Source organism: Chiloscyllium plagiosum, unplaced genomic scaffold (assembly GCF_037043375.1).
Source record: "Chiloscyllium plagiosum isolate Xiang-an unplaced genomic scaffold, Cpla_swu_hap1 HiC_scaffold_18, whole genome shotgun sequence".
Lineage (NCBI taxonomy): Eukaryota > Metazoa > Chordata > Chondrichthyes > Orectolobiformes > Hemiscylliidae > Chiloscyllium > Chiloscyllium plagiosum.
The window spans coordinates 11,748,215-11,774,846 of NW_028270156.1; the positions used below are offsets into that span (position 1 = coordinate 11,748,215).

The 26,632-nt window shown below is 42.4% G+C and overlaps 1 protein-coding gene across 2 annotated transcripts in view; it reads right to left on the bottom strand.

Annotated features, from left to right (window-relative positions):
* slc5a12 (solute carrier family 5 member 12) overlaps positions 1-26,176 on the bottom strand; it is a 66,336-nt gene extending 40,160 nt beyond the window's left edge. For both annotated transcript variants that reach the window (XM_043705425.2, XM_043705426.2), the window contains exons 1-5: positions 25,630-26,176; positions 20,276-20,341; positions 20,130-20,181; positions 16,003-16,070; positions 11,980-12,134 (exon numbers count right to left, since the gene is read on the bottom strand). In XM_043705425.2, coding sequence (XP_043561360.2) covers positions 11,980-12,134; positions 16,003-16,070; positions 20,130-20,181; positions 20,276-20,341; positions 25,630-25,986 — 698 coding nt within the window. In that variant the 5' untranslated portion in view covers positions 25,987-26,176. The remainder of the gene's footprint in view (positions 1-11,979; positions 12,135-16,002; positions 16,071-20,129; positions 20,182-20,275; positions 20,342-25,629) is intronic.
* Between the last annotated feature and the right edge of the window lie 456 nt (positions 26,177-26,632).

The window sequence follows — 26,632 nt, forward strand, 5'->3', positions numbered from 1 at the left end:
CACTCTCCTCTCATGCAGTATAAATGCTGGCTTTCCCCATGAATTGGTAGTCTTGTGAACTGTCCTGTTGAGTGGAAGAAGAAAAATTCGACAAAGTGACTTTTTTTGTTAATATTAAAGTTGTGTCTTGCCAAATGACCAAGTGATGTTCTAAAATAAAAACAGAAGGTTAACTGGACCTGAAACATTACCACTGATTTCTTTCCACAGATGCTACCAGGCCTGCTGAGTTTTCCAGCTATTTTTGTTTTTGTTTTAGATTTCCAGTTCTTTATTGATTGCTTAAATAATTTTCTATTTGACTTTTAAGCTCAATACATTTTGAAATGAAAACAATCTGGAACCCTGAACAAGAGGAGCAAAGACAGAACACTGTACACTGGTACGCTGTATCTCTACCGATGTTATTATTGTCCCATATGACAATAGAGCACAGAAGAAGCCCCTTCTAATGCCTAATTATGTTTGTGCTAATTCTTTAGTAGTGCTATTTAACAAGTTCAATTTCCCAACTCATTCCCCTCTGTCCCACCTCCCCCCAAACCACCTCCCGCCCCCCCTTCCCCTGCCGGTACATTGTTCGTTTCTGTCCCCTTTGAGTCCTGATTCTTTTCTGACAGTTATGGTCATATCGACTTGCAACACATCTTCAGGTAGGGGTGTCGATCGTGTGCATGGAGAAAGGGAGATTTCTACTTTGAGAGTATGTCAGCCACTATTTCAAAATAAAGAGTGGCCCATTCAAGACAAAGATCGAAAGAATTTCTCTTGGATGTTTGTATGTCTTTCAGGGAGGCAATAGCCAAGTGGTATTATCGCTAGAATATTAATCCTGGGGCCTGGGTTCAGCTCCTGCCATGGCAGATGGTAGAATTTGAATTCAAGAAAAATATGAAATTAATATGGTCATGAATCAATTGTCACGGAAAACCCATGTGGTTCACTAACATCCTTTAGGGAAGGAAATCTGCCGTCCTTATCCAGTCTGGCCTACATGTGACTCCAGACCCACAGCAAGGTGGTTGACACAATGCAGTAAGGGATGGGTAATACATGCTGGTCTGACTCAGTGACAGCAACATCCCGTGAATGAATAAGAAATACTCTGTCCCTTAAATGGTGGTGGAAGCAGAATAGTTACATTTTTTTAACACAGAGATGGATAGTTTCTTGTTAATCAAGTGGGTAAAACGTTATTGGAGAGGAGGAATGTGCAGTAATCAGGTCCGCTATGATCTTAGCGATGGGTGGAGAAGGCTCAATGAGCCAAGTGGCCTAGCCCTGCTCCCACTGCACATGTTTGTACATTGTGTTAAAATAAAAGCTTCCACAATTGACCGCGACTCCTTCGCTTGTCACCTTCAGCCTATTGCCCTTTGGTTACCGATCTTGTTTTCATTTCGAATGGTTCATGACATTAAACACATTGAACAACTTTTCTCCCTCTGAGAAAAAGAACAGGAAGTGAAATCACCATGGGAAATGACATCACCACGTGAAATGACACCACCAATCCAAGGAAATCTAAACACATAAATAGATAGCGGGTTGTAACACCAGTGCTTCATCGGAGGCTTCCTGATGATATTACCCAGTATGATGGTGAAACCTCTGAAAATGAACCTTGCAGCTCAGCAAGCAACCTGACATCCAGAACTTCAATCTGAGCTACAATTCTTTTCAAAACTTGCTCTCTCTTAACCTTCTCCATCCTGAGGAGACTGACTCTAACCTCTCAAGTATGCTCATGTCAAACAAAGGCCCTCATCACTGGTGGTGTAGGGAGCAGACTTAGATGAGGAACTTCTCCACTCAATGGGTTGTGAATCTATGGAATTCCCTGCCCAGGGAAGCAGTTGAGACTTTCTCATTGAATGTTTTTTTTAAAGTTAAGAGAAATAACTTTTTTGAACAGTCAAGAAGTTAAGGGTTATGGACGGAGGGCGGGCAAATGCACCTGAGTCCACAAAAAGATCAGCCATGATCTTATTGAATGGCGGGGCAGGCTCAAAGGGCCTACTCCTGCTCCTAGTTCTGATGTTCTTATGACGTACGTATAAAGCAGAATATTGTGGATGTGTGTAATTTGAAATGAAAGCAGAAGATGAAACAGATCTCACAAGCAAGATCTTCTGGATCTTCCTGAAGTTTTATGAAGGCTAAGTGGAGGTAATTTAGGCTGGAGACAAAAATTTAAGTTAAAGGCAAGGGTTCTATTAAGTCCCTAGAACCTGACAGACAGGATTCATGATTTTGTATTCATTACTATACCATGAATACTCATTTGCATTTCAAGCTATTATGATTACATTGAGTGGCATGAGTTTGTTAGACAAAATTGGATAACACACATATTCATAACCTGATTTCACATGAAGTGTGAAGTAGGCAGGCTGAATTTCTTCCTTCACGCTCCAGTGAGTACAAATGACTTCACTGATGCGGCTGCTTGATAACCAAGACATCTGTTTATGCAAAAGTTTGCAGTGTTAGGCCTGTAACTTGAACAGGCCACCCAGTCCAGGAGACAGCTCCAATGTGTTGCCATCCTGCTTCCTTGTGAAATGCTCACAGTGCAAGAGACAAACCCTGACTGGGTCAACAGACTTGCCCAAGTAAACCAGCTACGTTGCACAATGTTAGTGAACCCGCCTTGGGCAGGATATTGGAGCAGAACTCAACTCTAAAACTTCAGATTAAAGTCAGTTGGGTGGAACGAGAAGGGAGGGTATGGAATTTAAAGTGGCTGGCTGTCGGAAGCATCCTGATGCATTGAGAGAGGAAACTGAGATGCAGAGGGAAGTGTCACAGGTGGGGATGAGGCAGGCAATGAATGGTGGGAGTTGCACACTGAGGACAGGGAACACAAAGATGGGTAATAGTTGCACCGAGGAAGGAGAAGGAGCAGGTGATTTGAGTAAAGGGTCATGAAAATGTAAGGTGAGGAAATTGGTGGCAAAGGATATTCCCAAAGTAACCCACTGTGTAACTCCCAGACTCATATCAAACAGTCTGTTATGCCTCACTAAGGGTGGTATATTGGAAATTAGGTCTTACTATCTCCAGAGTCATCACAAAGATTGCAAATTTTATCAAAGCATACTAATTTCCCAATTTGCCCATCAGATAGACCCAGGCTAATAGAAAACATGCACTAGGTTCCTGCAATTTAGGAGAACTATACTCGATTTAAAAAAGCCATCATATGTTCTATTCTGAAGAAAGGTCACTGGACTCAAAATGTAAACTTTGATTTCTCTTCACTGGTGCTGCCAGACCTGCTGAGCTTTTCCAGCAAATTTTATTTTCACATTCCTAAGTCATACATTCTTGTAATTTACTCCTTCATCCTCACTAAGGCCTCAAAATTGAGGATTAAGATTGAGGATTGAGGATTGGCTGTCTGACAGAAGGCAGAGAGTTGGGATAAAAAGGTTCTTTTTCAGAATGGCAGCTGGTGACAAGTGGTGTCCCCGGTTCAGTGTTGGGGCCGCAGCTGCTCCCTTTATATATTAATGATCTGGATGAAGAGACTAGGGACTTTCTGGCGAAGTTTGCCGATGATACAAAGTTAGGCGGACAGGCAGGTAGTTCTGAGGAGGTAGGGAGGCTATAGCAAGATTTAGACAGTTGAGGAGAATGGTCCAGGAAATGGCTGATGAAATTCAATGTGAGCAGATACCCCAGTTTAACAAATTCAACGTAAGATTCCATCATATAATCAAAATTAGATAAATTGCAATTATAGTTATGAACTGGTTTTCACCTCCACAATATAAGCTCCAGTCAATTTCATTGAGGAAAGGCGACTTCTATATAGTTTACAAAAGGAAGTCTACCGCAATGTGTAAATAAAATATTCAAAGTCACCTGACACCAGGTCATAGTCCAACAGGTTTAATTGGAAGCACTAGCTTTCGGAGCACCGCTCCTTCATCAACCATCTGATAAAGGAGTGGCGCTCCGATCGCTAGTGTTTCCAATTAAACCTGTTGGACTATGACCTGGTGTCAGGTGATTTTTAATTTTGTACACCCCAGTCCAAGACCAACATCTCCAAATCATAAATAAAATATGGCAATGAAGGACATAGCCCTGAATTATGTTTCTATTACTGACTGCATGTTTTTACATTGAGTTTAGTCATGTGTTGATGTTTTTACAAAGATTTTTTGAGGGATGTTGATATCTCGAAACTTCATTTGGTCATGGTTTATTGTGGTTGTGTACCCCTTGATTATCCGGAATCTTTGATCAACTGGCATACTCCTTGACCAATAGGTGCCAGTTAATAAAACAATGATATTGCATTGGTTAATATGATTGTATTTGATCCCCTGACTCTTTGTAAATAACATTTAGGTATGACATAAATAAACCAGGTGATAGGAAAAGAGAGGAGAAAGTGAGGTCTGCAGATGCTGTGCTGAGGAAGGAGATATGGCTGTGGTAGCGAGGAAAAGAGAACAGACTATTAAAATTAAAATACTCAATGAAAGATGTATTTTATATTCAGGAAGAGCATGTATTGGACCAATATTTGTTATGTCTAGGGAACAAGGTCAACAAGCAGGAGGCTGGGAGAATACAGCAAGCCAGGCAGCATCAGGAAGTGACAAGGTCACATACAACTTGTTAAAAGCGAGGAAAGGCAGCTATCTCTGCTTAAGCTAATGGTCTTGGTTACATTACAAAGGCCACAAGGACAGTATTTGTCTCAAATCCAAAAACATGTCCTTTGGAGTTGCAACTGACTAAAGTACCAATGACTAAGTGAAGCTGGAAAATCAAAATCTGAGCAAACATTCCCTGGCACTTCTTTAACTGGATGATGCAGTTTTAGATTTAAACTGCTGATTGGTTTGGGAAGTTCAATAGGTTTCAAAATGTAGTCAAAGTAAAAGGAAGGGGGAAGTGAAAGATAATCGGAGGAGAACACTTGGGAAATTGAGGAGACCCCTGAGAATCTGATTAAAAATGAATGACAGACAATGTGAGTGCAAGTTGTGACCTTCATTCAGGGCATAATATGGTCATCTAAGATTCAGTGAGAATTACTGCTTTAATATGATCATACATTATAACTTGTAGTAACTAACATAGAATCACAATCACATATGGGTCAACATTGAACCATTGCACACTTGGACCTGTTAAGTTTTACAATTGGCAGCAATAGCAGATTATTGATAGATTGTAGACTCTTTTATATAACCTATTCAGTACAAATAGGATCCAAGGGTCTATCTCCTAACCAGTTCAGGAGAAGAACGCAGAAGACACTGCAAACAATCCATCATGTTAGCAACTGAATAGTAGAGATGGTAGACTTGATGGAGACTAAACATGTCAGTGGTAAAAATTTATGAACTTCTACCTGACCAACTTAGTGCAGCTTCTGATGAGTCCAGGGAGAGGTACTTATCAAGAGGATCCAAAGCCAAGTATGCCTGGTAAAATTTAAATTTGAGAAAGGGAAATGCTCATTTTGTATGCTGTACATTTCTGTGCAGAGTGCAGTGAAATAAGAGAAGGGAAACGCAACTCAGTGGCAAAGCAGTGAGCAAGAAAAATTGGAAAGAAAGGCCAGTGACTTCAGTTACTTAGCTGCAATGAACGCTGAACTGGTATTTCCTGGGCGAGAGAGTATGATCAAATATAGGGAAAGAATGAGGAACGCAAGAAACAAGGATATCAACTTGAGTTTCAGGTGGGCAAAAGCTGGAGGGCATTGAGAGAGATGAACAGTGTTTGGATCAAGAGTTAATGATGGAAAGATCCTTGTCCTAGTCTGCCCTAGTCATGTAATGCCCACTAGGAGGCACACTTCAATAAAGTGCTTAGGTTTGTTATGGACCAGAGCAGATGAAGGGCCTTTGCCTGAAACATCGATTTTCCTGTTCCTTGGACGCTGCCTGGCCTACTGTGCTTTTCCAGCACCACACTCTCGACTTCTAATCTCCAGCATCTGCAGTCCTCACTTTCACCTGGCAAAGCAGACCACTCCCTCCTCACCAACCAAAGTATTGTAAGTCTAGATCCTAACTTATATTTTTAGTTAAGGGCAAGTGTAAGCTACAGTGTTCCAGCTATGATTTTTTGGTCCACCATTAAGTTTTAATTAAAACTTTATTACTATAACACAGTTAAAATTCAAAAAGGGGCATATTGGCATAACTTTGCTTCATGGAAACTCTTAACAAGTTAATATATTATTTATTCACTAAACACTAACTCATCCAATATAGATAACAATCCATAAAAACACCCTTTGGCAAGAAATGTAATCCAGGAAAACAGTTATGATTCTCTCATGCTGTCTGTTTCCACTTCAGAAGGAAAAAAACCATCTGCCCCTTCTGATTTTTAAAAGGAAGCCTCACTGGCTAAGACTTCACTCTGTCAGCTGAGAACTCAAATGTTTGGAGCAGCAGCCAGCAGAAACCTTCTTGTCCAACAGAAAGCCACACTATAATGCTTCCTGGGTTTGTGTGAGCCCTGACCCCACCCGCTCATGATTCCTTTGGCTTATTTCACCCAGGGAGATCTCACAAGCTGTTTACCTGTCTAAAGGAGACATATCATCACCACTGTGGCAGCACACCTCTGCATGGAAAACAGGACAGAATATCTCTCTTAATGGCGCAGTCTCATCACAAGTTGAGTACACTGTTGTGTTATATATCTGAAACATATTGTGCTCCAGTTTCCTCCCATTAGCCAAAGATGTGCAGATTAGGTGGATTGGCTAAAGACCCATAGTATCTCGGCTGAGTGGATTATCCATGGTAAATGTGTGATAATGGGGATAGGGTGGAGGGAGGGTGTGTGTATTTGTAGTATTCTCTTAGACGTATTGGTGCAGATTTGATGGCCTGAATGGTCTCTTCATGTGCTGTCAGGATTTTATGAATCTAAAAACGTACACCTACTGAGAGAAGGCAAGCTTACACTTCAGGGAGAGATTGATCTTTGCAGAAGTGCTGAGGTTGTGAATCAGTGGGTAGACTGGGTCTTGGATTATGCAAATTGCTAGACCAGGTACATGGGGCAGGACAATCCCAGGTTAACTGTGGATGAAGCCAGAATTCGATCTCTTTACACTGTTACAAGCTGACTATTTTATCACAGCAGACAGCTATTCTGTCTACTGGAAGTGGACCAGCTGACTTCAGTGGCTATTGTTGAGACTTCCAAAGGACACTTCAGCCGGTATCTCATTCCGGCATCGTCATGAGCAGCAATGGCCCTCAAATTCATAAGTGAAAAATTCAACCACGTCATGAAAGATTGGGAAATTCAACCACGTCATGAAAGATTGGGAAATTCAACAGCGTGCAGCATCTCTACACACTCCCAGTCAATTGGTAAGGCTGAGGAGTGTGGTAATGTTAACTTTACAACTTTAATAATGTCATGGATTGAAAGGATCAGCAATAAGTATTTCTGGAATAGAGTGTTTCTTGGGATGAAGGGATGGTGTTACACAAAGACTGAATCACATGACACCAGAGTATAGTCCAACGGGTTTATTTGAAAACATTAGCTTTGGAGTTCCCTGATGAGGGAGTAGTGCTCCAAAAGCTAGTGGTTTCAAATAAGCCCATTGGACTGTAACCTGGTGATGTGAGATTTTTGACCTTGTCCAAACCAGTCCAAAACTGGCACCTCCACACTACAAAGATTGAAAGCAACATGTGAATTGACCATCTCTAGGAAGAAGCAACATAAACAATCAATTTAAAAACTGAAAGAACTGCAGATTCTGAAACAAAAGCAGAAGTTACTGAAAAAGCTCAGCCGGTTGGGCAGCATCTGTGAAGAGAAGTCAGAGTTAATATTTCGGATCTGGTGACCTTCCTCAGAAAGAAGGGTCATGGGACCCGAAACGTTAACTCTGATTTCTCTTCACAGATGCTGCCAGACCTGCTGAGCTCTTCCAGCAATTTCTGTTTTGTATAAGCAATCTATTTCCTGGGAAAAAAAGAGATGACAACTGCTTTGAAACCTGTTTGAGAACCGAGATGCAATAAAGCCACAAAGGACAAGGATTGCCCTGCAGAAGAATTTAAGGAGTCAATTGCAGGAAAAGCTGTGCTTTAAACTGACAGATCTTGGCCACACTGTCACCGACTGGGGATGAGGATCAATCCAAAAATCACAGAATTACAACATGTTCCTGTACAGAAGGCCATTCAGCCCATTCAGCCCCACTGGTTATATTACCTCATGCCGATCTCTGACTTTTCTTCATGTCCCTGGGTCGGGCATGTGGAACAATCCATCTTCCGCAACTACACTGGCCCCACCCCCCACCTTTTCCTCCGCTACATCGATGACTGTATCGGTGCCGCCTCGTGCTCCTACGAGGAGATGGAACAGTTCATCCACTTCACCAACACCTTCAACCCGACCTCAAATTCACCTGGACAGTCTCAGATTCCTCCCTCCCCTTCCTCGACCTTTCTATTTCCATCTCAGGCGACCGAATCAACACGGACATCTACTACAAACCGACCGACTCCCACAGCTACCTGGACTACACCTCCTCCCATCCGGCCCCCTGCAAAAACGCCATCCCATTCTCCCAATTCCTTCGACTCCGCCGCATCTGCTCCCAGGAGGACCAGTTCCAAAAACGCACATCCCAGATGGCCTCCTTCTTCAAGGACCGCAATTTCCCCCCCGACGTGATCGACGATGCCTTCCACCGCATCTCTTCCACTTCCCGATCCTCCGCCCTTGAACCCCGCCCCTCCAACCGCCACCAGGACAGAACCCCACTGGTCCTCACCTACCACCCCACCAATCTCCATGTACAGCGCATCATCCGCCGTCATTTCCGCCACCTCCAAACGGACCCCACCACCAAGGATATATTTCCCTCCCCTCCCCTATCAGCATTCCGTAAAGACCACTCCCTCCGTGACTCCCTCGTCAGATCCACACCCCCCACCAACCCAACCTCCACTCCCGGCACCTTCCCCTGCAACCGCAGGAGGTGCAAGACTTGCGCCCACACCTCCCCTCTCACCTCCCTCCAAGGCCCCAAAGGAAACTTCCATATCCGCCACAGATTCACCTGTACCTCCACACATATCATCTATTGCATCCTCTGTACCCGATGTGGCCTCCTCTATATTGGGGAGACAGGCCGCCTACTTGCAGAGCGTTTCAGAGAACACCTCTGGGACACCCGGACCAACCAACCCTACCACCCTGTACCTCAACATTTCAATTCCCCCTCCCACTCCACCAAGGATATGCAGGTCTTTGGACTCCTCCATCGTCAGACCACAGCGAAACGACGGTTGGAGGAAGAACGCCTCATCTTCCGGCTAGGAACCCTCCAACCACAAGGGATGAACTCGGATTTCACCAGTTTCCTCATTTCCCCTCCCCCCAGCCTGTCTCAGTCAAATCCATCAAATTCAGCACCGCCTCCCTAACCTGCAATCTTCTTCCCGACCTCTCCTCCCCCACCCCAATCTGTCCTATCACCCTCACCTTGACCTTTTTCCACCTATCACATTTCCGACGCCCCTCCTCCAAGTCCCTCCTCCCTATCTTTTATCTTAGCCTGCTGGACAAACCTTCCTTATTCCTGAAGAAGGGCTTATGCCCGAAACGTCGATTCTCCTGTTCCCTAGATGCTGCCTGACCTGCTGCGCTTCTCCAGCAACACATTTCCATCTCTGATCTCCAGCATCTGCAGACCTCATTTTCTCTTCATGTCCCTGGGCTCTATTTCTAGCCAGGTAAACATCCAATGCAGTCGTGGATGCCTCAATTGAACCTGCCTCCACCAGATTTTCAGGCAGTGCATTCCAGACCCAAACGAGACGCTGGGTGAAAAAGTCTTGTATCACTTCATCCTTGCTTTGATTGCACATCACTTTCAATCTCTGACTTCTTTTTCTTTTCTTCTTTCACAAGAGGATACACCTTCTCCCTATCTGTTCTATCCAACCTGCTCATGATTTTGAAAACTTCTATCAAATCTCCTTTCAATCTTCTTCCCTCCTAGGAGAATGGTCCCAATCCTTTTGGTCATTCTTCATGTCTGAAAATTTCCACAGTGAACTCCCTCTCCCTCAAACGGTGACTCAGTGGTTAGCACTGCTGTCTCATGATGCCAGGGCCCCAGGTTCGATCCCAGCCGTGGGTGACTGTCTGTGTGGTGTTTGCACATTCTCCTTGTGTCTGCATGGGTTTCCTCCGGGTGGTGCGGTTTCCTCCCATAGTCCAAATATGTGCAGGTTAGGTGGATTGGCAGTGCTAAATGGTGTTCAGGGGTGTGTAGGTTAAGTGCATTAGTCAGGAGTAAAGGTAGATCAATAGGGTAGGGGAATGGGACCAGTTGAGTTACTGTTCAGAGGGTCAGTATGGACTTGTTGGGCCAAGTGACCTGTCACCACATTGTAGGGATTCTATGATTCAAACATGCCCTCTCATGTTGCCATATCCAAGCCTGAAGTGGAAAAGGAGGGATGGAGCTTTTTCCTGTACAAGGCGATTGATGCACTTGCAACACTGGTTCCATATTCCAGCGGTGACCACAGACCTACTGGTCTCCTTTGCAGTCTCTGCCCAGGTGAGTCTCTCTCCTCCTTCCAGCCCTGGGAAAGAGAGCCCCCTATCTTGTCCATTCAGCGCAGACGGGCACCTGTGGAGAAAGGCATTATCGAACCCTAAGGCTAGTGGGGCTTTCCTTCTGCCTTTTGGCTGAAGCTTCCAAGTGAAAGTCCTCGCTTGATCTCTTCCAATGAAGGATGAGCAGAGGTGTTTGCAGCAGAGGAGAGGATGCCTCTGTCTCGACAGCAGCAAACACACAAGGGGCAAACATCTAAATGACAGACCACTTCGTGCCACAATAATTGCCGATTCCAACCTTCCCTGGTAAGGCTTTCATCTGAATGGACCCCCAAACCTTGATTGTAACAAAATATATCTTCTCCAAGGCAGGAGATGGTTAATCACTATTGAAACTGGTGTCTTTGATCATTCTGAGCATTTAAATGTTTTTAATTCTGGATGAAAGTCCTGGTTATAAATAAATAGCAACTACAGCTGGTGCAGAACATAACATTGTCTCTTTATAAGTGATACAAGTTGGTTTGATGATGAAAGTAACAGGTTGGTTTGTTTATCAAAACAAGGATGAGCTGATTTGTTTATGAACTGGTGCTTGGTTGCTGGTTGTGAGTTGCACATGCCTGCAGTTCTTCACCCACTGATGATGTAGGGGTGTGGACATCGCTGGTAATTTGTAGCCCATACCTAATTACTTTTGAACTGGGTAGTTTCAGTGGGTAATCAACTGAACTTCCAAATGGAAAAGGTACCCAGTCCCAGAGACTCAGTCAGCACCTGTGGCCCTACCATTAAATCTATCTCCCCTGACTCTGCAATATCAGGGTGTTATTGACAGAATCACCAGCCGTGATAAAACATGAAGTCAGAGATTATCTTCAAACCCAATGGTGGTTACACTCAAGAACACACTGGCTAGGCCAACATTAATTGACATCCCAGAAGTTAAGAGTCAACCACATTGGCCATGGGTCTGGAGTCACATGTAGGCCATACCAGGTAAGGATGGCAGTTTCCTTCCCTAAAGGACATTAATCAACCATATGAGTTTCTCCCTTGACAATCAGAAATTGTTTCATGGTCATCAATAAACTTTTATTTCCAGATCTTCTTTAAACTGAATTCAAATTCCACCGACTGGCTATGTTGGGAATCAAACCCAGGTACCCAAAACATTGCCTGTGCGTAGGATTAACAGTCCAGCAATAATATCACTATGCCATTGCCTGCCAGTGCAAATCAATCACTTGTCAGTGGAATTAAAATCCAAAATTTATTTCTCAACATTAACAGGAATGTCTAAATTGCAACACATTCCTATTTTAATGAAAAATATAAACTCTTCTCCATAGAACTCTCACAGTATATCTTATAAGTAGAACTCACTCAAAAACACTGAGCCTTTGGCCATCCCTGGCTATCTTCCACATGTTGCTGCTTCCTCCTAACTTGATGGTTCCTTGGATAAGAACTGTTAAAAATCCCAACACCATCACAACCATCTGGAAGACATCTGTCCACACCACTGCCTTCAAGCCACCCTGAAAGTGAAAAGAGGCATTAACATCAAGATTAACAGTTCATCCTCAAGAACAGTCTTTGTTTGTCAAGCAACATCATTTGTATATCATCTCAGACAGTGAGAGGTGGCTGGGGAAACTAATTTGAGGCAAAAGCTAAATTGAGCAGACAGCAAGTCAGTTTAATGCGCAGGACAGATGGCCCAATCATTGTGGGGAGCACAGCGGGGCAACTGCTTATCAGGACGTGACAAATCTCAACTGTGGAGAAATGGACTGGTCACGGATAATGAACTTACTGGGTAACTTGCTGGAGCTAGCTGTAACACTCTCTGTTACCCCCACTTACAAGTGGGGGAGGCAATGGCCTGGTGGTATTATCGCTGGACTGTTAATCCAAAGACCTCAGTAATGTTCTGGGGACCCAGGTTCTAATCCTGCTACTGCAGATGGTAGAATTTGCATTCAACAAAAAAAAACCTGAAACTAAGAGTCTAACGATGACCATGAATCCATTGTCGATTGTCAGAAAAACTACTATCCTTACTTGGTCTGGCTTACATGTGACTGTAGGCCCTCAGCAATATGGTTGACTCTTAACTGCCCTCTGGGCAATTAGGGGACAGGCAATAAATGCTGACCCAGCCAGTGACACCCTCATCCCCTGAATGAATAAAAAAAAACCTTACAAATTCAAGCATTCTTACCTGTCAGTTTCCTATTTGATAAAGTTAAAAATCACACAACACCAGGTTATAGTCCAACAGGTTTAATTGGAAGCACACTAGCTTTTGGAGCGACGCTCCTTCATCAGGTGATAGTTGCTCCGAAAGCTAGTGTGCTTCCAATTAAACCTGTTGGACTATAACCTGGTGTTGTGTGATTTTTAACTTTATACACCCCAGTCCAACACCGGCATCTCCAAATCATGTCTCCTATTTGATTGAATGCTTAAAAATAGACTGTGCTTAAAAAATACTATTAAACTCGAGATTTTGTGATGGTCTGGAGGTATCTGTAGAGAGGAAACAGAGTAAATGCTTTTGGATCCAGTGAGACCTCTGCAGAACAGACTCATTAACTCTGTTAGCTAATGTTAACTTTGCTTTCTCTCCACAGCTGCTTCCAGACCTGCTGAGCTTTTCCAGCAATTTCAGTGTTGTTTTGGATTTTCAGCATCCTCAGTCCTGAAAAAGGATCACTCGAGCTGGAGGGTTGACTCTGATTTCTGTCCACAGATGCTGCCAGCCCGGCTGAGGTTTTCCAGAAATTTCTGTTTTGGTTTCTGCAGTTCTTTGTTTCCTTTTGTTTTGTGATGGTAGTGACCATCAGGGTCAGAAATTCCAAGTTCAAAGTCCACCTAAAGGTTCGATGGCTATCAGAGGTATGGTGTAATGGGACCAAGCAATTTGATTTGTCAATCTGTCCATACACCTGTCACTGGTGGTAAAGGGCCAGAGATATAGCTGGAGGATGAGAACCTTGTAGCAGCTATAGTGCAACAGCTTCCAATGCAATGTCTTGTAGGGAGCAAGCCTCACCATCATACCGAGGGGCTCTCAGTATGCGCCCATTGTTAAAAAGAAGACAATAAGCCTCATCAAAATAGCTAAATGAACAAACCACCTCCTTTATGAGGGTTAATCATCCATCCTTTGACCTGCCTCCAATTGGTTCAGCAACTGGTTGATTCAAAGTTGATAAGATTCCTCTTCCAGAATTTTATAAATATTTTCATTGTTTGCCCAAACAAAAACTCCCTCATTTTTGGAAGTCGGTTTTGACCTAACCCACCAGCAAGAAATTGAGGATATTGTGTTGATTGTCTGATTGACATAGAACCCCAACAGTGTGGGGAGCGAACTATTTAGCCCATCAAGTCCACACTGACCCTCCGAAGAGTGCTCAACACTACCCCTGTACCCTTGCATTCTCCATGGCTAATCCATTTAACCTACACATCCCTGAACACTATGGGCAGCTTAGCATGGGCAATCCACCCTAACCTGCACATCTTTGGACTTTGGGAGGAAACCCTTACAGATACAGGGACAATGTGCAAACTCCACACAGATAGTTGCCCAAGGATGGAATCGAAACTGGGTCCCTGGTGCTATGAGGCAGCAGTGCTAATCAATGAGCCACTCCAGTTTTGCAGCAGAAAGGCCATATATCATTCCCTAGGTTTAGCCCCAGGGGCTTCAATTAATTATTGACAGTTCATTGCCCACCTGAAATGGCTGAGAGAAAGATGGAGAGCAGCTACCACCCAGGGAAGATTGGTTGATCACTGCCAGATCCAAGGAAGGGGGGAAAGGAGTAACGAAAGGGACAGTTTCACAAAAAGGTGATGATGGGGAAATGGGATGAGACGGGTGGGAAAAGAGGATGTGGGGTGAGAGGGGCGAAGGGTGGATTTATGGATAAGGGTGGTGGGAAGGGGAGACCTGGGGCAGGGGATGTGGGGTGGGGGCATAGGGTGAGGAGTGTTGTGGGAGGGACATGGTGGGATGGAAGGGGTACATAGTGGGGGTGTGGAAGAGGGGAAGGAAAGACAAAAGAGGGAGAAGGGAGTGAGGCATTGTGGATGGGGGAACAGGAAGGAAAGAGGGAAAGAGGTCAGAAGGAGATACCTGGTACGAAAGGGAATGGGGGTGTGAGGATGGGAAGGGAGGGGAGATTAGGTTGACTAAGGGGCAATGAAGGATGGGGCAGGAGGGATGGGGTAATGGGTAGGGGAGGGAGGGCGAAGGTGGCCATAGCATCATCTGTGAGCCCTAGAGTAGAAATTCCTCTTCCTCCTAGACCCACAAAAGAAACTTCCTATCGTCCTGCTGGTTTCCTGTTATTAACTGATCAACGACATTGTAAAATTAATAAGTCTCCATGAGCAGTTTAAACTGGGAATGCTTTTAACTGCCTGTGCATCTGATTTTTCCAGGATAGCATTCATCCTGTTTCAGTTTGCTATCATGCTGATAGAATAAACACAATCAATGAAATGAAACTTTTGGAGATAAACAGCCATTAAGACCAACATTTGCATTAACTGTTGTTGCTGTGCCTAACCTATTCATTTGCATGTGTGGACCCTTGACATTTATGTTTCATGCCCATGGCTTTGAAGGGCCCCCAGCAGTTCATGGCCTTTTGAGGAAACTCCATAATCACTACAGCCTCAAGGGCCTGGATGATTCCTTGTGGTCTAGGGTGCTGCCTTTAAACCTGTAGCTGTCTAGTGACAGAGTGGCTCAATTCCACCTTCCAGATACAGTGTGAATCAGGGTTAGCGCATGTATTTTATCTCGTGTCAGATGTTTATATGGGCGGCACATTGGCTCAGCGGCTGGCACTGCTACCTCACAGCGACAGGGACTAAAAAAACAGCAGATGCTGGAATCCAAAGTAGGCAGGCAGGAGGCTGGAAGAACACAGCAAACCAGGCAGCATCAGGAAGTGCAGAAGTTGACATTTCAGGTGTAAACCTTCTTCAGGACCAGGGACCTGGGTTCGATCCCAGCCTCGGGCGACTGTCTGTGTGGAGTTTGCACGATCTCCATGTGTCTGTGTGGGTTTCCTCCCCCAGTCCAAAGATGTGCAGTTTCGGTGAATTGCCCATAGTGGGTGGGTTACTCTTTGGAGGATCAGTGTGGACTTGTTGGGCCCAATGGCCTGTTATCACACTGCAGGGATTTTCGGGAATATTACTTAATATTTAAAAAAAAGACTTTACATTACGTTAGCTAAAAATTGTTTCAGTCAAGATTAAAACATTGATTGAAAAAAACTGTTCGTTTTAACGTATGTTCAACTGTGAAATTGTTGCAGAAGTGCCTCATTCACTGATATTTAATCTAAATAATCTTTGCACACAAACACTTATACGTACCAGGGTGCAGTAGAAGGTGCAAACAATTCCTGTTGCAAACACTGAGCCCCATAGATTAAAACCAGTCACTAAGGAAGAAGAATGCATATACTTAAAAATGCAAATAATATTAATTAAATACGATGGGTAAATATAATTGTTTTCAAAATAATTGGAATTGAAATAACCAATGCTTTGTTCTAAACAACTTTTAAACAAATTTGACAGTGAAATGGGGTACAGAGTGGGATAAAATCGGGAGAAAGATCCAATCAGATATAAAAGGAATGCTAGGACAGTCCAGTAGGAGGAGAAGAAACAACAGGACAAGACAAATAAGAGGTCTAGAAAGCTAAGGAGATTGACTGGTAAAGCAGATGAATTGAGAGCACTGACCAGCACATGGGAATATAATATTGTTGTAAGCACTGAGGCACAGTTGAAGGAAAGACAAGACTGGCAGCTCGACATTCCAGAGTATAAAAGTTTTAGTTGTGTTGAGATTTAGGGAGATATAAACAATCCTTGGATAAGCACATGGATGATGATAGGATAATGTAGGAGAGTGAGCTCAGAATAGTTCACAGGTCGGTGGAACATTGAGGGCCGAAGGGCCTGTTCTGCGCTGTATTGTTCTATGTTCTACGAGGGTCAGTAAGAGAGGTGAAGCATTGCATTCTTGATAAAGGAAACCATCACTGCAGTAATGAAGAACTATGTCCTAGAAAGGTCTTCAAATAAGGCCATCTAGTTAGAGTTTAGGAATAAAAAAGGGATGATTACTTTGCTGGGATTAAACTACAGGCTTCCCATCAGTTAAAGGGAGACAGAGGAGCAGATACACAAGAAGTACACAATAACGTGTGAGAGATATAGGATTTCAGTTGGAGGCAATTTCAACTTTGCTAACATTAATTCGGATCGCCTTAGTGTGAAAAGATCAAATGTGATGGAATTTTTAAAGTAATGGAGTCATAGAGTCATACAGCACAGAAACAGACCCTTCAGTCCAACCCGTCCATGCCAACCAAGTTTTCCAAACATTTGCCCTGCATTTGGCTCATATCCCTCTCAACCTTTCCTATTCAGATACCTGTTTCAATTGCATCCAGAAGATTAATTTGTACAGGTACAAAGATAATCCTACTGGAGATGGGGCAGTACTAGACCTAATCCTAGGAAATGAAGCTGGTCAAGTGGTTGAAGTTTCATGGGTGAACATTTTGGGGATGGTGACCTTAACTCTGTAAGACTCAAAGTCATTATGGAAAGGGATAAAGATAGCACAGAGGTCAAGTCCATCATCAAACCCTAACCACCCAATGCCTGGAGGAAGAATGCCCCATCTTCTGCCTTGGGACCTTGCAATCACACAAGATCAATGTGGATTTCACCAGTTTCCTCATTTCCCCTCCCGCCACCTTATTCCAGTCCCAAGCCTCCAACTCAGCACCACCCACTTGACCTGCCTATCTTCTTTCCAGCCCATTCACTCCACCCTCCTCTCCGAACTATCACTTTCACCCTCCCACCTTCAAGTACCTATCACATTCCCAGCTATCTTACCCCCAGCCTCACCTGCCTCCCATCTATCTCTCAGCCTCCCTGACCCACAAGTCTCATTCTTGATGAAGGGCTTATGTCTGATTCTAGGTAAAAACAAAACTGCAGATGCTGGAAACCAGATTCTGGATTAGAGTGGTGCTGGAAAAGCACAACAGTTCAGGCAGCATCCGAAGAGCAGGAAAATCGAGTTTCGAGCAAAAGCCCTTCAGCAGGAATGCAGGGCTGACCCACAAGCCTCATTCCTGATGAAGGGCTTTTGCCCGAAACGTCGATTTTCCTGCTCCTCGGATGCTGCCTGAACTGTTGTGCTTTTCCAGCACTACTCTAATCCAGATTATGCCGGATTCTCCTGACCCTTGGATGCTGCCTGACCTGCTGTGCTTTTCCAGCAACATAATCTCGACTGCAGAAGTAAAATGTCTAAATTGGGGGACAGGCTAAATTCGTATCATTGAACAGAATCTGGCAAACTTAGACTGCGAGTAATGACATGCAGGTAAATCTATATTTGAAAAATGAGAGTCTTTGTCAAGTTTATGAAGAGTAAAAAGATTAACAGGGAAAGTGTGAGACCTATTAGAGACCAAACGGGCAATCTGTACATGGAGCCAGTGAACATGGGTACAGTCTTAAATGAATGCTTCTCATCTGTACTCACACAGGAGAAAGACTTTATAGCTGGGGATTTCAATTGGGCTGATAAGGTTCTAGAACATGTTAAGATAATAAAGGAGAGGTATTAGATGGGCACAAAGGTGCATAATTCCCCAGGGCCTGATGAGATGTATCCCAGGCGATTGTGGGAAACAAGGGAGAAATTGCTGGGGCCCTAGCAGAGTTATTTAATACTTGAAAATGTATATTTGAAGCACAGGTGAAGTGTGAGATGACTGGGAGTAAGCTAATGTGGTTCCTTTGTTCATGAAGGGCAGCAGGGATAGACTGATATCAGTGTGAGAGAAACTATTAGAAAAAAAGTTCTGAGGGAAGGAATTAATCAACACTAGCAAAGGTAGGAATTTCTTAGAAGGAGGTCCTGTCTAGTAAATTTAGTCATGTTTGTTGAAAAGGTGACTGAATATATTGATTAGGGTAATGCAGTGTGGACTTGGATGTGATTATCAAAGGTGTAATTAGTAAGTTTTCAGATGACACAAAAATGGCAAGGAGGCTGGTCTCAGGCTACATTCTGAAACTGATCAGCTGGTAAATTGGGCAGAGTAATGGTAGATGGAATTTAACCCTGAGAAGTGCAAGATATGCAGTTGGAAAGTCTAATAAGGGAAGGATACACACAATGAATGGTAGCACTGAAGAATGAAGGAACCTTGGTGTATAAGGTCCTTAGATTCTTGAAGGTATCATTATGGGTAGACAGGGGGTGGGATTGGGGGTGGGGTGGGTGAAGAAGTCATACAGGGTGCATGCTTCCTTAGTCAAGGTGTAAAGTAAGGGGCAAGAAAGTCTTGATACAACTTTATTAGACATTCTTTGGAATAAGGTGTGCAGATCTGGTCATCATTCTATCAGAAGGATGTGATTGCATTGGAGAGGGCACTAAGGATATCCACGAGGATGTTGTCTGGACTGACAAGTCTCAGTTACAAGGAGAGAGTGGTTGGGTTGGGTTTATTTCCCTTGGAGCAGAGCAGGTTGAGGTGGGATATCTATATAAAATATAAAAGAAGCATTGACAGAGCCGATTGCGAGAATCTTTTCCCAAAGGCAGATGTGTTTAAAACCACAGGGCATGAGTTGAAAGTGAGGGCTGATTGATTTAGAGGAGATCTGAGAAAAAGGAAATTCTCCCAGGGAGTTGTATATATGGAATGAGCTGACTGAGAGGCTGGTGATGACATTGAAGAAACATCTGGATGAGATTTTAAAATGCCAAGGCACAATAGGCTATTGACCAAGTGCAGGTAAATGTGATTAGTGTTGTTTAGTGTTTGTTGGATGGTATAGACATGGCGGGGGGCAAAGGGCCTGTTGTTGTATGACACTATAACTCTAAAACCAAGGCACCTAAATCATAACTAATTTTAAGAAGAGTAGAACAATAAACGAGACACTTCTTACCTCGCGTTGTTCTAGAACACTCTAATATACAGTGACTGCACCCCAGATTATTGAAAAAGAAGTCTTACTGATGTGTCTTCTCAAACATGAGTGAACATGAAAAGAACTGCAGTGAAAAAAAATTCTGACATGGATCAAGTCTCGACAAATTTGCTTATAGTGCGGGGACCTCGGCTCCCAGAAGAGCTAAATATTCATTTCAATCTTCATTTTGCTGGTTAGAAGGGAGAGAAAATAAAAGTTTTCTTCTGAATATAGTCTAGATACAATGAAACTGTACTCTCTGAAATCCCAACTTCCTTGTTGTGGAATAGAGTTCAATTGTACTTTGAAGTAATGTGTCAATACAAGGGGCATCCACACACACGGCAAACAAGGTAAGCTTTAAATGTTGAATTACCAGAACTTACCACTGCCACTATACTTCAGCTGGTACCACAGTAAGCCTTCATTATGCGCAAACAGCTTTTAATGTCCAACAATTATTATTTTATTGTATTTACCTTGATTCAGTGCCAGAGCTGGTGCATACACCACAACACCCGTATAAAGAATCTAAATATGAAAAGAACAAATTAAATCTTTCCAGTTTTACACAGACTATACGTGTAAATGTAAATACTGAATTTCAACAAATGTAATTTCTTACAGTTTGCAGGATGTATATAATGGTAGCAGCAACACGAACCACCCTATTGAATCTCAATTCCAAATACTGAAAGAGAGCAGAAAAGATATTATTTGATACATTCACATGACTGTTAAACAATAGAGAAAGATAATTTTGTATTTTCATGCCACCTTTCAAGTTCTCAAGATGTCTCAAGATATCTCAAGTGCTTCACAGTCAATAAACTTTTCAAACTGAGTCAAGGTTGTTATGTGTGCAGCGAATTTGAATAAATGTCACACAGGCAACAAGAGAAATGTTCAGATGGTGTTTTGTTTGTCACTTTATCCAGGACTCTGGAAGGTGTCTCCTGCTCTTCTTTTGATAGTGGTCTGAGATCACCTGAGATGGAAGAAGAGGTTCCTGGCTTTGGAAATATTTGTGACAGGAAGGATGGATAGTCCGAAGTTGTGCATTAGCTGATATGCAAAAGAGTAAGGTTCAAAGATTAATTTGGTGAGTAAACATTTCTAGTTCTCTTTTATTTAGGAGAACCCTTTCAATTTCATAAACAAAGGCAGAAATTGCTTGGAAAGTTCAGCAGGGCTGGCAGCCTCTGTGAAGAGAAATCAGAATCCTTTCAATTTCATGTCTGAACGGAGAACCTATAATACAAATAGTGCGATCAACATACAAAAGGTTTGTTTTAAGCAATGCAGAAGACAGATTTGGTTGCTGCCCATTAGCATTAACATGTAAAAGTCAGTAAATCAGAAAATAGGCACCAAATACCGAAATAATTAACTTCTAAAGCACCGTGAATTACGGAAACTCACTTATTCACGTACAAAAACATCACCTTCTCAAAACGTACTTCTGAAAAATTCAGTAATAACATGCCTGTACAAGACTGCTGGAAATAACTGCGCAGAAATTCAACTCCAATCTGTCTTTCTTGTATCTGAAACATGACCAGCAAACAACTGTAAACCAGGGAGTGCAGGAGGTTAGCTTAATGGCCACTTAGAGTCATAGTGATGTACAGCACGGAAACAGACCCTTCAGTCCAACTCGTCCATGCTGACTAGATATCCCAACACAACCTAGTTCCACCTGCCAGGACCCAGCCCATATCCCTCCAAACCCTTCCTATTCATATATCCATCGATGCCTTTTAAAAGTTGCAATTGTATCAGCCTCCAACACTTCCTCTGGCAGCCCATTCCACACACTTAATGTTGTCTTGCAGTTTGAACCATAAACCATAAGCAGCAAGCATCCCAATCGCTGTAAGATTAGTTGAATAACCAAATGAAGATCCTTCATGAGTTATGGACCTAAATTCCAAATTTAGGTACAATGAAATGTGTTCTGATCCGATACATCTGATTGAGCAGCTGATCCACGAGACTACTTTTTGTTTGTTCACTAGGTGTAGGCATAGTCAGCTGGGGCAACATTTATTGCCCTCTCCATAATTGCCCAATGACTGTGAAGAGTTAACCGAGGAAGGGTTTAGAAGGATATGGGTGAAATGCCAGCAAATGGGACTAGATTAATTTAGGATATCTGGGCCAGCATGGACGAGTTGGACCATGCTGTACAGCCCTCTGACTCTATGACATTGCTATGGATCTGGAGACACATTTGGTCAGACCAGTTAAGGATGACAGATTTTCTTCCCTAAAGGGCATTAGTGAACCAAATGGTCTTTTGCAAGAATCAACAGTCGTTACACGGTTAATGTCAAACTATATCTTTCTTCCAGATTTCTACTGAATTCACATTTCCTTAACTCCTGCGACGCGGTTCAAGCCTATGAGCAATAACTTGCTCTCTATGATGCTAATATTATCTTTAAATAACAGAGTCACTCCTTCACCCTTTCCTAGCTTCATATACTTGTTGAATGTCACATACCCTTCAATGTAACTAATCACTAGAACTGTTTCCAACTCTCAAAAGATCTCACATATTTTTGATTTTCTGTTTAAGTTGATAAGGTTTTGAAGACATTTTAGAAATTGCCTGAAATAGGTAAAAAAAATTGAGAAATTACTCAGGATCTTCTAGATGTGTAAAAATGATTGAGTAGATCAATGAACATTCAACCGATACTACAAGTTTACTACTTTCAACAAATAAAATGATATTTAGTCATTTAGTATCTATCATACTTTGTTAAAAGTCTTCATCTTAAACTCATCAGGATATTTCAATAAAATACCAAAGTAAAGGGAAAGCAACATTTATACTGTAACTTAATTGTTCTTATATTACCTGCAAGGCAAACTATGCCAGTGATTTCCCACATTTGGTCATTGTTGAACTTCAATCTCTTTGGTAGTGTCAAACCTGAAAAAAGACACTACCTGTATGTCTGAGATAGAATTACAAAGTCCTGGATGTAGGTTTGCTCGCTGAGCTGGAAGGTTCATTTCCAGACGTTTTGTCACCCTACCAGATAACATCTTCAGTGGTCTCAGGCAAAGCACTTCTGATAAGTCCTGCTTTCTATTTATAGATTTGGGTTTCTTTTGGTTGGTGATGTCATTTCCTGTGGCAACGTTACTTCCTGTTCTTTATCTCAGGTGGTGGTAGATGGGGTCTGCTGATAGAGTTCTGGTTGGAATGTCATGCTTCTAAGAATTCTCGTGCGTGTCTTTGTTTGGCTTGTCCTAAGATGGATGTGTTGTCCCATTCGAAGTGGTATCCTTCTTCATCCGTATGTAAGGATACTAGTGAGAAAGGGTCATGTCTTTTTATGGTTCGTTGGTGTTCATGTATCTTGGTGACTAGTTTTCTGCCTGTTTGTCCAATGTAATGTTTGTTACAGTCCTTGCATGGTATTTTGTAAATGACATTAGTTTTGCTTGTTGTCATCCATCCTAGGATTAGCCAAACAAAGAAACACACGAGAATTCTAAGAAACATGGCATTCCAACCGGAACTCTATCAACAAACACATCGAGTTAGACCCCATCTACCACCCCCTTAGAAAAAGAGCAGGAAGTGACTTCATCACAGGAAATGACATCACCAACCAAAAGAAACCCAAACATATAAATAGAAGGCAGGACTTATCAGCATCCTTCCAGCTCAGCGAGCAAACCTACATCTTGGACCTCAACCTGAGCTACAGATCTTCTAAAACTTGCTATTACAACAGTTACCTAATTTGGGAATTCAGCAACATACTAGGATTTACAATTAAGATAATAACAGAGAAGCTACAGATCGAGCTGAATTTCTCCAACATTTTCTGTTTTAATTTCAGCTTTGCCCATATCCGTAGGATTTTGCTTTACTGATGTATAAATGTTTTTTTCCTTTATTTTAATCTTGGTATGAATTGTCCTGATGAGTGCAAGATGAAAATCGTCAAAAAAATGTATTTTTTAATAAAGATAGTTCATAGCTACCATTGTAAATCTTTCACTACTCTAAGAAAGAGCCAGATTTTTAAAATAAGATTGAATATAGAAAACATGATAAATTTAGTCTATTTTCAGACATTTCATGTTTAGATCTCCAAGAGAACATTTTGTATTAAAATAATGTTCAAAAATATCTTTGTGAAATGATTTGTCTGAATTTAAAATGCCAACAGAGGCATAGAGTCATAGAAATGTACAGCACAGAAACAGACTCATTGTTCCAACTTGTCCATGCCTACCAAATATCCTAAAGTAATTTCATAGAGTCAGAGTCATAGAGATATACAGCACAGAAACAGACCTTTCAGTCCAACTCCTACATAAATATAATTCCATTTGCCAGCATTTGCCTCATATCCTTCTAAAACCCTTCCTATTCATACACCCATCAAAGTCCCTTTTAAATGTAATTGTATCAGCCTCCACCATTTCTTCGGGAATTCATTCCATACATGTACCACCCTCTGTCTGAAAATGTTGCCCTTCAGCTCCCTTTTAAATCTTTCCCCTCTCACCTTAAACCGATACCCTCTAGTTTTCAAGTCTACCAACCTGGAGAAAAGGCTTTGACTATTTACCCTGCCCATGCCCCTCATGATTTTATAAACCTCTATATGGTTACCTCTCAGCCCCCAATGCTCCATGAAAAACAGCGCCAGCCTATTAAGCCTCTCCCTATAACTCAAACTCTCCAACCCTGCTAACATCCTTGTAAAGCTTTTCTGAACCTTTTCAAATTTCACAGCATCTTTCCTATAGCAGGGAGACCAGAATTTAATGCAGTATTCCAAAAGTGGCCTATCCAATGTCCTGTATAGCTGCAAAATGACCTCCCAATTCCTCACCTCAATACACTGACCAATAAAGGTATGCCTACCAAACACCTTCTTCACTATCCTGTCTATCTGCAAATCTACTTTCAATGAACTGTGAATCTGCACTCCAAGGTCTCTTATTTCAGCAACACTCCCCAGGACCTTGCCATTAAGTGGATAAGTCCTGCCCTGATTTGCCTTTCCAAAATGCAGAACCTCATATTTATCTAGATTAAACCTCATCTGCCACTCCTTGGCCCATTGACCCATCTTATCAAGGTCCTATTGTACTCTGAGGTAACCTTCTTGGCTGTCTACTACACCTCCAATTTTGGTGTCATCTGCAAAGTTACTAACTGTACCTCCTATAGTTATATCCAAATAATTTTTTAAAATGAAAAAAGCAGTGAGATTTTCAGTGACAATAATGTATTTTTGAAGATGTGATAAGTTCCACATAGCACACATTATGACCATTTATCTGCACCTTCTGCAATAAGAAAGTAATTGTAACAATGCATTGCTAACATGAGTGATGTGGGTATTGCTTCTTATAAAAGGTATTGCTTCTTATCTCAGTGGGCGGCACGGTGGTACAGTGGTTAGCACTGCTGCCTCGCAGCGCCAGAGACCCGGGTTCAATTCCCGCCTCAGGAATTGAACTCCTGACTGTGTGGAGTTTGCACGTTCTCCCCGTGTCTGCGTGGGTTTCCTCCGGGAGCTCCGGTTTCCTCCCACAGTCCAAAGATGTGCAGGTTAGGTGAATTGGCCATGCTAAATTGCCCGTAATGTTAGGTAAGGGGTAAATGTAGGGGTATGGGTGGGTTACGCTTCGGCGGGTCGGTGTGGACTTGTTGGGCCGAAGGGCCTGTTTCCACACTGTAAGTAATCTAATCTAAAACACAAACCTGACGTTACACAGTACCTTTAATATGTAAACACTTCAAGGCATTTCATCGGAACATTACAAACAAAAGAGCACACTGAGTCATGTAAAAATGAAGATATGAAGATAGATGAACCAAGATTGTCCCAGAAATATAAGTTTAAGAGAGACTGAGAGATTTAGAAAGTCAACTCCAGAGTATGGGAGAGCTGAAGACATGGCCATCAATTGATCAATCAACATTATTCACCTTACCTCGTATGTACTGGCAATTCCTGATCTGTAGAAAACGGGTACAAAGAGCTCTGCTGTGAAGATGACAACAAACATGAAGGCAATGCAGAAGAGGATGAAAGAAGCCCCATACCGATAAACCTCTGAGGGACCTCCTAACACAGTCACTGCAGACATGAAACTGGCAGTGAGAGACAAGGCAACTGGAGCACAGACCATCTGCCTCCCTCCAACCAGAAACTCACGGGAGGTAGCATTCTTCCTTTCTTTAATGGCAAAAAAGACTCCTATCCCAGAGGAAATTACAAACAGTGATGCAAAAACGACATAGTCCCATGCTGTAAAAGTTCCCACAGCAGGATTTATGAATTGAGTCATTTTCCCTTTCCTGAACTGTCACTCAGAGACAGTTCCCACAGGAATTGTTCCTGGGTCCTTCAGCCGGCTTCCCTTATATAAAACTGACCCCTTCTTCAAGAGATTATGTTTTCAAAGGGATGAAAGGAATGCCTTCCTAATCAGCACACACAGCAAACAAAAGTTCAAAATGATTGACTGTAGCCTTGGAAAAAAGATATGCGTTGTGTTATGGTGACAGCTGAGGAAGTCCAAACAAGGTACAAGAAATAATGACTGCTCTCTTCAGCTTTCATTAGCCAGTTAAAGATTATACTGACCATTGAACCAGGCAACAAAGATTTGCTTTACAATTCAGCAATTTTATGCGACAATTTCAATTAGCATTCCACAATACTCATTGCATAAAATAACAAGGTCATATAGTTCACAACTCAACATGTAATGGAGTTCAAATTGGCCAGAAAATGAACTCTTGGATTATCTATTTTTAAAATTAGCACTGTCGACAGAATTCCAGCCTCGACACTGCTTTGCTCGCTTAAACAATCATTTACAGGTGCTTTCAACAAATTATGTTAATTGATAATTTTCACAAACCAAGATAAGGCTGGAGAATTTTTGAGAGTAGAATGGAGAAAAGAAAAATAATTTGGGAAAGCCAACT